General features: G+C 46.4%; 1 protein-coding gene across 1 annotated transcript in view; it reads left to right on the forward strand.

Annotated features, from left to right (window-relative positions):
* The first annotated feature begins 427 nt into the window (after positions 1-427).
* The window catches only part of galnt16 (UDP-N-acetyl-alpha-D-galactosamine:polypeptide N-acetylgalactosaminyltransferase 16), a 163,216-nt gene continuing 151,238 nt past the window's right edge, over positions 428-12,405 (forward strand). Inside the window, exon 1 of the mRNA XM_068039764.1 lies at positions 428-812. Coding sequence (XP_067895865.1) covers positions 624-812 — 189 coding nt within the window. The 5' untranslated portion in view covers positions 428-623. The remainder of the gene's footprint in view (positions 813-12,405) is intronic.

Genomic DNA, 12,405 nt, shown 5'->3' on the forward strand with positions numbered 1-12,405 from the left:
GGAGATTGGAGCTGGGGAGGCGAGGGGAATGGGGACTGCAGGAGAGGGGGATGGGGGCTGGGGAGAGGGGGATAGGGGCTGGGTAGGAGAGAGGGGGATGATGGGGAGAGGGAGATGGGGGCTGAGGTGGGGAGAGGGAGAGTATTCCAAGCAAGAGGACTGCTGTCTGTTGAGTTACTCTGGGGAGGCTGCCTATGAAGTGACAGGCAAGGAGAAACAGATTGAGCGGGAGGAATGGGCTCGGAAGAGCGGGAGGACGAAGGGGGTGAGGGAGGAGGGGACTGGGGTGTGTGGGAGGAGGAGGGAGAGAGCGGGAGTTGGAGGGGGAGGTTGGGGTGGGTGGGAGGGGGAGGAGGAGGGATTGAGCAGGAGGACGGTAAGATCCGGCGTGCTTTAGGACCCAGCGATTACAGGCTGGTCTGTGTGTCTGCGGCAGGGCTGTTGGTGGATTGAAGGGGAGTTGGGGGGAGATCGGAGGAAGCAGGAGGCTGGGGGGGTGGTGGTGGGCAGGGACAGAGGCTGGGAACTGCCTAGCAACAATCCCCCCCCCCCCACTAAAGACAGCTGGGCACCCCCTCCCCTCCCCTCCCCTCTCCACCCTGTCCAAGCAGCCAGCAGCGAGGATGCGGAGGATGAGGGTGAATGCTGCCGCTTTGCTGACTGTCGCCTGGATCCTGGGCATGTTCTACTACTTGTGGCAGGACAACAAGCCACATCCCCAACACAGCAGCAGCAGGGGACACCGAGCTGCCAGGCCTGAATCACAAGCTGAACTTGGAGCCCTGAGAGAGGGCAGGAGCAGCCTGCAAGAGGTGAGTGCTCCACAAATAACAGGAGACAGTATGTGAGTGAGATGGTGAGGCAAGAGCAGGCAGACAATGGCTGTCTGACCCAAGGAATTCATTCTTTTATCTCTTTATTGTATTCCTCTATTACCTATCACTATTTTCTACCTATCTCGCTATTGTCTATATATATCCATCAATTATCTGTCTATATCTCTGATCTTTCTCTCTATCGCTGTATCTCTCTCTCTCTATATATATATGTATACATCTGCTTCTCTCTCTCTCTATCTTCCCCAAAGGATCCGTGAAGATGTGGAACCACCCGGCTGAAGGGGTGAGAGGGGGAATCAGTGTGCAGCCTGGAGATATCTCCAATGCACAGGGTGACTTCAGTGGTGCTGCTGACTGTCTGAGAGAGCACTGCTCAGCAGCCGGAGGGGAAAAGAAATATGTATCTATACACGCACGTTAGAATCGAAGAAATCTTTTGGTAATGTAAAGAGTGCCACATGCAATTGCTGTGTCCACATATTCCACCAGATTTTAAAAATAACTAAATGTTATTAAAATGCCCCTTTTAATGTAATATCAGGTAAATGTGTGATTTTTGCATTTTAAAATGTGTGTATGTATATATGTATATATATATATATATAAATCGTCGTTGTTGTGCTGAGTCCAGGTCACAAGCAGACTTTTTATTTACACGGTGCTCACAGAACACCTCTTGTGCTCTGTGGCGGTTTTGAGTTTGGACGTGACTGGGAATCGAACCTGCTGAGCCAGCCTCAGCAAGGAAGGAGCGACTGATGAATTCCCAAGCTATCAATGTGAAAATAGTGAATGGGGATGGTGTATTGTTCGCACCCTTTATTTAGCTGCTTCTGTATTTTTTTTTACTCAATCATTTGTCTTATGAGAAGAAAGGTTTTTTTTTTAAATGAATAAGGGAAGAGAGAGAAAAAATGTAGTGAGTTTGGTGTGTATTGTCATTGACCATAAGGGTTTGGCTGACAGCTCACGGCTCTGTGTTCCTTCACCAAGTTGCATTTATACAGCACCTCTCATGTAGTAAAATGTCCCAGAGCAGGCTGGAGGGGCCGAATGGCCGACTTCTACTCCTAATTCGTATGTAAAGCGCTTCACAGGAGTGTAATCAAACAGAAAATTGCCACAGAAGAAGACATGGGGCCAGCTGAGGTAGGTTTTAAAGAGCATCTTAAAGGAGGAGAACGAGGTAGCGAGGTGGAGAGATTTAGGGAGTGAATTCCAGAGTTTAGGGCCTGGATGGTTGAAGGCACGGCCCACCGATGATGAGTGGAAGGGAGTGGAAGATGTGCAAGAGGCCAGAGGTGGAGGAGTGCTGAGATTTCGGAGAGTTGTAAGGTGTGTGTGCGTTGTGTTATATATTTGAAGTGGAACATTAGGATTAAACAAAAGCTGAGAAATCCAAATCGTTTTTTTGGTATGTATATGTGTCGGGGGAGTGGAATATTTAAAGTGCGACCAGATGTTATAGTGTGTGATTTTTGTGTAAGATTAAGGTTAGAAGTCGGTCATCCTGAGAGAATGTTTCTGCAGCATTTCATTGTCAGTGAAAAAGCAAATCTGGACAATAATGACTGAGGGAGCTGAAATCCACTTACATTTTTTTTATTTCCAAAATATACTTTATTCATAAAAATCTGTAAAAATTACATTGCCAAACAGTTTCCAAACAGCACCAAAAAATACAAACATTGCAAGGGAGATCAGTTTCCTTCAATACTGTCATGAGTTTCTTCACAACCCTTCCGTTTCACAATTGTCGTGCCAATTACAGTTTTACATTTATAGCAAATGAAAATATTAACGATACAGTTCGAGGGGTTTCCCATGGATCCAGCCCCTCAGTTCAGCTTGGTGGGGGGGACCTTACACTGTGGTCTTTCCCCATTGAGCCTTTGCTGCGGCTGCCCCAAGCTTTAGCGCATCCCTCAGCACGTAGTCCTGGACCTTGGAATGTGCCAGTCTGCAACATTCGGTGGTGGACAACTCTTTGCGCTGGAAGACCAGCAGGTTTTGGGCAGACCAAAGGGCGTCTTTCACCGAATTGATAGTCCTCCAGCAGCAGTTGATGTTTATCTCGGTGTGCGTCCCTGGGAACAGCCCGTAGAGCACAGACTCCTGTCTTACAGAGCTGCTTGGGATGAACCTCGACAAAAACCACTGCATCTCTTTCCACACCTGCTTTGCAAAGACACATTCCAGGAGGAGGTGGGCAACCGTCTCTTCCCCACCACAGCCAATGCGGGGGCACTGTGCGGAGGGGGCGAGACTTCGGGTGTGCATGAAGGATCTGACGGGGAGGGCTCTTCTCACCACCAGCCAAGCTACGTCTTGGTGCTTGTTTGAAAGTTCTGGTGATGAGACATTCCACCAAATGACTTTGACGGTCTGCTCGGGGAACCATCCGACAGGATCCACCGTCTCCTTTTCCCGTAGGGCCTTGAGGACATTCCGTGCAGACCACTGCCTGATGGACCGGTGGTCAAAGGTGTTTTCCCGCAGAAACTGCTCCACGAAGGATAGGTGGTACGGCACGGTCCAACTGCATGGAGCGTTCCGCGGCAATGTGACCAGGCCCATCCTTCGCAATACCGGGGACAGATAGAACCTCAGCACGTAGTGACACTTGGAGTTTACGTACTGGAGCTCTACACACAGCTTGATGCAGCCGCACACGAAGGTGGTCATCAGGATGAGGGCCACGTTGGGTACATTTTTCCCGCCCTTGTCCAGAGATTTGAACATCGTGTCCCTCCGGACCCGGTCCATTTTAAATCCCCAGATGAAGCGGAAAATGGCTCGGGTGACAGCCACAGCGCAGGAGTGGGGTATGGGCCAGACCTGCGCCACGTAGAGCAACAACGTGAGCGCCTCGCACCTGATGACCAGGTTCTTACCCACAATGGAGAGAGATCGCTGCCCCCACATGCCCAACTTTTGTCGTACCTTGGCTACTCGCTCCTCCCATGTTTTGGTGCATGCCCCGGCCCTTCCGAACCATATCCCCAGCACCTTCAGGTAGTCTGACCTGACGGTGAAGGGGACAAAGGATCGGTCAGCCCAGTTCCCAAAGAACATGGCCTCGCTCTTGCCGTGGTTAACTTTGGCTCCCGAGGCCAGTTCGAACTGGTCGCAGATGCTCATCAATCTGCGCACGGACAGCGGATCCGAGCAGAAAACGGCGACGTCATCCTGAAATCCACTTACATTAATGGAGCCTCCAAGACACCATGAAACTCGACCCCTGCAGCTCACAACGACAATTGAGAATAGCACCTTGCCCCAAACATCTTTTAGTCAGGGTTATCTTGTAAATAACTGGATGCAAATTTAATCGCTTGCATCAATCTGGTTTCAGACAAAAGAATTTGTCACTCAGCTTTGTGTCTTCATCGAGAGAGAGTGAAAAAAAAATTGGCAAACATTTCCTCATATGTTTTAAAGCTATGATTTTGCGAATTGTGCGTAACCTGTTGTCTTGTCGCTGGTCCATTGTGGTAATGAAAGGGATCTGTGGCTTTTCACTCTCGCCATAATGATTTAAAAAAATTATTTGTGGGATGTGGGCGTCGCTGGCTAGGCCAACATTTATTGCTCATCCCTAATTGCCCTTGAGAAGGTGGTGGTGAACGTGGAAACATTGCCCCTTTAGTTATATTGGGCCTGAATTTACCGACAAATTAAATATTGTAAATATCACTCGTTTGTTATTTATGTGCAAATGGCACAGTAATTTCAGGCATGGAACAGGTGAGCGGTTAAACATGGAGATACAAAAGTTGCTGTCACGTTGTGCTGCTCTGCCGTTGGCATCATGAGTTGCTCTTTTAGAGAGCCGGTGCGGACACGATGGGCCGAATGGCCTCCTCTGCTCTGTAACAGCATGTTTCTGTCTGGCTTACCATTGAAGTGCATTGAATGGTACGAAGTTGCTGTATTTGCGCGGCAGATACTTATGGCTAGTAATTGATAGTCTAAGTACCCTTTTGACGATGTGATAAATGGTAATTACTACCTCTCTGGCACTGAAAATTAACTATTAAAAGTGTGGAGTGTCATTCCTTCAGCTTTTACTTGTTGGAAATTTTTTAAATGTCATTTTTAAATTGACTTTTTTCTTTCCCTTTTTCTCTCTCCCTTAATCCAATCTTTCTGCCCCTCTCTTTATTTATCTTTCTGTTCCTGACTTAACATTGAATTCACCCACTCTAATTCACCCTCCTTCTCAGTTCTTATGCCGTTAATTTCCCAATCCTCCAAATCTGATTGGTTAGGGAGATACACAGTTGCTTGCCCTGTTCACTCAGGAACCAGATGCCGAGTTTCCCTCGCTGCGACGAGATCAGTTCTCACTTTTCAGCAACTTCGGGAGCAAAACGTTTTTTTGAGTTGAAGGGTGCAGGACGTTAGAAGTCAGATGGCCAAGCAATGGACAGCAGGACTGGAGCAGGGGCCAGCAACCTCTACCTTCAGAGCTGCTTGCAGCTCTATAACATCTCATTTGCAGCTCCCAACCTTTTCCAGTTGGATCGCATTAACATGAAAAAAAGCCAAAAAAAAAATTAAGTCGCGAGAAGTAAAAGCCATGTGGGGATCGAACCATCGAAAAATTACGCCACAGAAGGAGGCCATTAAGCCCATCGTGTCTGTGCTGGCCGAAAAAAAACTAGCTGCCCAATCTATTCCCACCTTCCAGCACCCGGTCCATAGCCTTGCCGGTTACAGCACTTCGGGTGCATGTCCAGGTACCTTTTAAAAGAACTGAGGGACAAAAGGCTGCTCTAAACACTTGAACATGTATATACTGGAGATATGAAGAAAAGATCAAAAAAGGAAACAAAAAATGTCAAAAAAGGCCATCATTCAGAGTTAGGTCGATTTTAATTTTGATTTTTATTCTATTGATATATAATAAATAAAACATATGTATTGAATTTGCGTATGAAAATTATGCATTTTCCAGGGAGACTTGTCAATTTGCCAAGCGTTTGGTTTAAAAATGCTGATTTTTTTGTCTTGCGGCTCCCAATAGTTTTTATTTTAGGCAGGTTTTCTTTTAAAGAAAGGCTCTTCAGCTATAAAAGCTTGCAGGCTTCTGGACTAGAGCCAAGTCTTTATTTTATGCACCTGCAAGCTTTCATTTAGAGACACTTCACATATTGTGCACCTCTAATCTAATTGCCACAGACTCAGACTGCTCCTATATATATGAGCACAGGCATGTCCCCAGTTAATGCCCACTACCTGAATCCAATTGATTATACAATTAATGCAGGAAGAAGTCTAACTAATGACGGAGGCCCTGAAATGCCTTGCTTCAGCAAGATCTGGCCCACTCTGTTTTCACTATATGTTGCAAGGTTATAAATGTATCAAAACGGGCCATGTTAACAATGTACCTATGAGTAGAAAACACAGCAATTCTTACCCCAATTGTTACAAGTGAAAAACTACCTTTTATGGATGCTTTCCATCAATTAATTCGTACATTTTCTATCTTACAATAACAGACTGGCATTCATATAGCACCCTTAAAATAGTTAAACGTCCCAAGGTGCTTCACAGGAGTGTAATCAGGCTGAAATTGACATTGACCCTAAGAAGGAGACATTATTACTGATAGGGTGGTGGATACAGATTCAATAATAGCCTTCATAAGGGAGATGGATAAATATTTGAAGGAGAGAAAAAGAATTGCCAGAATACGGAGACAAACGACATTGCTCTTCAAAAGAGCCAGCACAGAACCGATGGGCCGAATGGCCTTCTTTCATGCTGTACTTTTCCATGATTCTGTGATTAGAACAGGTGACTAAAAGCTTGGTCAAAGGAGGAGAGAGCGGTGGAGAGGTGTTGAGGTTTAGGGTGGGAATTCTCGAGTAAATGGTGGAGTGAAGGAAATCAGGGATGTGCAAGAGGCTGGTGTTGGATGAGTGTGGAACTCTTGAATTCCTGTATTCCTAACTAAGTATAAGACTGCACCAGTGCTCTAAGCAGTCTCATAACAAATAATTAGCCAACAGTATTCTGAGCTCTAGGGACTGAACAGGAGATCGATCGATGCCATAGATTTCCTCTCCTTTTCACCCTCCTCTCTGTGTGCTGCCTCTTGCAGTTCATCAGTTGGCAGTCATCCCACTGGTCCAAGTTTTGCTTATTCCTGGATATGGTTGCCACCATTGCCTATCCCAAGTGGACCTGGAGAGTCAGCTATGTAGATTGGGACTGGAGTCACAGGTAGATCAAACCAGGAAGGGTGGCAGGTCCCCTTAGCGAATCAGTGGGTTTTTAAGATAATCTGACAGCTGTTAATCATCCTCTGGTGCCATCCCATAATTCAGTTTCATGACTTGTCTAGGTATGATTTGAACTCATGATCCTCTATTAGTAGTCTAACCCTATAACCACCATCTGCATCACCAACTCCTATTAAATAGCCCAGATAGTGTTAGCAGAATATTCAACAATGGAAAGCATCATAGCTGAAGTTGTAATATTTATCATTCTACCTTCCTCTGTTTTATGACTTGAACAGCAGTGATAAGGATCAGAACCCATCGGAGCTCCCTTGCCTCTGGTAGATAGATGCCTTTTCAATGAATCTTCAACCTCCTGCTTTCAGTAACTGAGGTCACTTTATCAACATGGCCACTAATTCGATCTGCTTTTAAGTTCTTAAAGGTTTTTCGTTTGACCCTGTTTTGTTCCGGATTCTGGGAGCCCATTTTTTTATTACTTGTTTGTGGGATGTGGGCGTCACTGGCTAAGCCAGCCTTTATTGCCCATCCCTAATTGCCCTTGAACTTGCTAGACCATTTCAGAGGGCATTTAAGAGTCAACCACTGTGCTGTGGATCTGTAGGCCAGACCAGGTAAGGACAGCAGATTTCCTTCCCTAAAAGACATTAGTGAACCAGATGGGTATTTACAACAATCGACAAAGGTTTCATGGTAACCATTAGACTAACTCTTAGTTCCAGATTTATTAACTGAATTCAAATTTCACCATCTGCCGTGGTGGGATTCGAACCCTTGCCCCCAGAGCAATATCCTGGGCTTTGGATTACTAGTCCAGTGACATTGACACTATATCACTGCCTCCTGACGTTTAACACTGCATACTCTCGCTCCCATATTCCAGCAGGACCTGTGTCTGCTGCCGGACCCAGCAGTGTGAATGAGCGCCGCAATCCAATCTGAATCAAAGTGGCTTCCAGAAAATAGAGAAAGAACTTGCATTTCTATAGCAACTTACACAACCTCAGGAGGTCCCAAGAAGCTTTACAGCCAATGAAGTGCTGTTGAAGTGTATGTAGTTCCTGTTGTAATGTAGGAATACAGCAGTCAACTTGTACACAGCAAGCTCCCACAAACAGCAATGTGATAATGACCAGATGTTTTAGTGATGTTGGTTGAGGGATGAATATTGGCCAGGGAGAACCTACCTGCTGTTATCACGGAACCATGCGGTACTGTATGTATCATATGTACATATAGCACAGGAGGAGGCCATTCAGCCCATTGTGCCTGTGCCGGCTCTTTGAAAGAGCGATCCAGTTAGCTTCACTCCCCTTCTCTTTCTCCATAGCCCTGTAACTTTCTCCTTTTCAAAGATATTAGCCTTCTCTGCTCCAAGGAGAATCCCAGCCACTGTAGTCTCTCCACACAACTGAAGTCGCTCAACCCTGGTACTATTCTGGTAACTCTCCTCTCCATCCTTCTCCACTGTCTTGACGTCCTCGGCATCTTCTTTGAAATAATGCCATGGGATCTTTGGTGTCTACCTGAGAAGGCAGACAGGGTCGTCAGTTTAACTTCTCACCCGAAAGACGGCACCTCCGACAGTGCAGCACTCCCTCAGTGCTCAGGTTCCCCATGGACTGTATGATGTTGGCTTCCTGTCTTGTTGATGTGGTTGCACACAGATTAAACAATGGCAATTGAATCATATTCTTCTGCCATTAGATCTCCAAGCAAGCAGGCAATTAGATTCATTCTCCAAATGAGTATTTTGAGCGAGCTTTCAATTCTGTTTCGAGGAACAGCTTCCAATAGTAATTTGCCTCTGACTGCTTTTCATAGTCGCTTTTACAGTGCAGAAGTGCAATGCTCCTGGTACCAACTCCTAACTCGCTGGCCTGCTTATCCCCCAGTAATGAAAACCTGGAATTCTCTCCCCCAAAAGCTGGTAGATGCTGAGGCTCAACTAACATTTTCAAAACTCAGTAGATTAGTGTTAAGCGCATGGGTATTAAGTGTTACGGAACCAAACTGGGTACATAGAGCTATGATAGAGATCAGCTGTGATCTAATTGAATAGCAGGACAGGCTGAAGGGCCTGAATGGCCTCTTCCTATCCCATTGTGAAGCGCTTTGGGACTTTTTTCCCCTATATATAAACCTAAGTTGTTTATGGTGAGGTGGGAGGGGAATCAGCAATGGAACAATTGTGTGTGCAGCTAGGAAGAACATTGCATTTGGGACTTTGTCAGTGTGGCTGGTAGAGGTTGCCTCTGGTGTTTGGAGACTGTGGAGAAAGCTCGGTGTCATCGGGCGAGGGTAGGACCAGAGATCAGGCGGCAGATTCGAGGCAGCAGATGTGAGCTGAGCTGAGTGTCGGGGGGAGGGGGGGGCACCCAGGGAAGTGTGGATTTGTGGGGAAGGGAGGCAGCAGACTTCTGAACAGCAGGATCAAGAGACAAATAACAGCAGCCTGCATTTGCGTAGCGCCTGTAATATCGAGAATATGTCCCAAGGTGCTTCAGAAGTCAAAAATGGAGCTATTGGGGTATTTTGAAAGTCTTTCAGGCTACGCTCCAGGTCATAGCTCGCTGTTTAAAAAAAAAATCATCTCCTCGCTCTTCTGCCATTTATCATAAATCTGTGTCCTTTTTTAAATTCATTCTTGGGATGTGGGTGTCACTGGCAAGACCAGCATTTATTGCCCGGCCCTAATCACCCTTGAGAAGGAGGTGGTGAGCTGCCTTCTTGAACCGCTACAGTTTTGATATAACTGAGTGGCTCTGGGCAGTTAAGAGTCAACCACCTTGGTGTAGGGCTGGAGTCGTGTGTAGGCCCAAAACGAGCAAGGATGGCAGATTCACTTCCCTGAAGGACATGAGTGAACCAGTTGAATTTTTACGACAATCCAGTCGGCTTCATAGTCACCATTTCTGTAAGTCATATTTTTATTTTGATCTTTTTAAAGTGCGTGTACATCAGAAACTGGAGGATGGGCTTGATTTTCCAACTGTTGCTTTAAACGGTCGAGAAATGATGGGTAGTGTGTACCTGGGGTTTCTGGTTCATGCCCTCAGCCGGGAGTCTAACTTTGGAAAATGATCCCATGCGTCAGTGATGAAGCGACTGAAAGTGCAGAGCAGCAGGACTAACCCATAAAGAAAGTTGTGAGTGAGTGCCAAGGGTGGCATTGAATTTTCCGGCATGTTGTAATGGCTGCACGGACAAGAATAAATATACATCGAGCCAAGGATATGTCTTGTTAAACTTGAGCCTACAGCCAGGCCAACATAATGTTTGATGTATTGCTCAGCTGCAGGATTCTGCTGTAAACACTGTTGCGATTTGGGCTACTTTATGCTCACTGCAATACAACACTTGCCGTGGACAGTCCTGCAGCTCCCATGATCTGACATTTCTACACCTTAGGCATGGAATGAATGTGTTACTGGGCCATGTGACTAGCGGTGACCTACTTCTCAAGCTATGTGCTGGAAAGATTCATGCGGTTGTCCACCTACCGACACGACTATTTCGCACACTCCTGCCAGCCTCCCATCTTGCACTCTTCATAAACTCTGCTGCTCGTATCCCTACCCGCACCAAGTCCCGTTCCCCCCATCACCCACTGTGCTCGCTGACCTGCATTGGCTTCCAGTCTGCCACGCCTTGATTTAAAAATTCTTCCCTGCGGGTTCCAGTCTCTCCAGGGCCTCGCTCCCTCCCTATGTCTGTAATCTCCTCCAGCCCCACAACCCTCCGAGATCTCTGTACTCATTTAATTCTGGCCTCTTCACTTCCCAGTTTCCTTCACCCGCCATTGGTGGCCGTGCCTTCAGTTGTCAAGGCCCTAAGCTCTGGAATTCCCTCCCTGAACCTCTCCACCGCTCTCTTCCCCTGTTAAAATGTTCCTTAAAAACCTAGCTCTTTGACCACGCTTTTGGTCAGCTTACTTTTGGCTTGGTGTCAGTTTTTTTTTGTCTCGTTATGCTCCTGTGATGTGTTACTACATTGAAGGTGCTTTATAAATGTTAATCTATAGTCCTTAACCAACATCACTCAAAAGAAAATCTGGTCATTATCATATTGCTGTTTGTGAGAATTTGCGATGCACAATTGATTGCTGCATTTCCACATTACAACAGTGACGACACTTCAGAAGAACTTCACTAACTGTAAAGTGCTTTGGGTCGTCCTGAGGTTGTGGAAGGTGCTATAGAAATGCAAGTCTGTCTTTCTTTCTTTGCTCCGACTCCTGGCTCCCACCATCTGGAACAGACCCTGGTGTACAGAGCAGTTCTATTGCAATTTGGGACTGAATCCAAGACCATTCCAGGTAGCTTAGTATTGCTGAATCCAAGCCAGCCCGAGTACACTACTGGATGCCAACTCACAGGCCTGCAGCCAAGTTTAAGTTAAAACAAGAGGGTCTGACGAAGGAACATTAACGTTTAAAAATCGTCCTGAAACAAACTGATCTGCAGAAGATCCTAAACACTAATTATTGTTGCAGGATTTGTAGCAAAGTCTGTGATTTTAATGGAAAAAAGTCTGTACTTCTTTCACAAATTGATGGTGGTGTCAGAATGAAAACAGGCCCCTTGGGAACAATGCTGTTCCACTATGATATCAGAATGTGTCATCCTTACAGTTTAACCATTTAAACCCTGGGAGTTAGGTGCCAGCTGTGGATAGATGGGCAGCACTCTCGCCTCTGAGTCAGTTGGGGCTTTAAGTCCCACTCGAGAGACTTGGGTACATAATCCAGGCTGATACTCCCAGTGCTGTACTGAGGGAGTGCTGCACTGTCAGAGGCGCTGTCGTTTGGATGTCACAGCAAGGCCAATGGGGAAAACTCTGATGCTGTTCCTCGAATAGTGCCATGCCATCGTTTACATCTGCCTGCAAGGGCAGATGGGGCCTTGATTTAATGTCGCATCTGAAAGACAGCATCCTACACAATGCAGTACTGCACTGGAGTCTCAGCCTAGACTATTTGCTCAATAATACAAACCATCTGAATTTAGTCTATCTTTTTTCTTTTTTTTCTTTCTTTTGGGCCTCCTTATCTCGAGAGACAATGGATATGCGCCTGGAGGTGGTCAGTGGTTTGTGAAGCAGCGCCTGGAGTGGCTATAAAGGCCAATTCTGGAGTGACAGGCTCTTCCACAGGTGCTGCAGAGAAATTTGTTTGTCGGGGCTGTTGCACAGTTGGCTCTCCCCTTGTGCCTCTGTCTTTTTTCCTGCCAACTACTAAGTCTCTTCGACTCGCCACAATTTAGCCCTGTCTTTATGGCTGCCCGCCAGCTCTGGCGAATGCTGGCAACTGA

This window comes from Heterodontus francisci, chromosome 9 (assembly GCF_036365525.1).
Source record: "Heterodontus francisci isolate sHetFra1 chromosome 9, sHetFra1.hap1, whole genome shotgun sequence".
NCBI classification, from domain to species: domain Eukaryota; kingdom Metazoa; phylum Chordata; class Chondrichthyes; order Heterodontiformes; family Heterodontidae; genus Heterodontus; species Heterodontus francisci.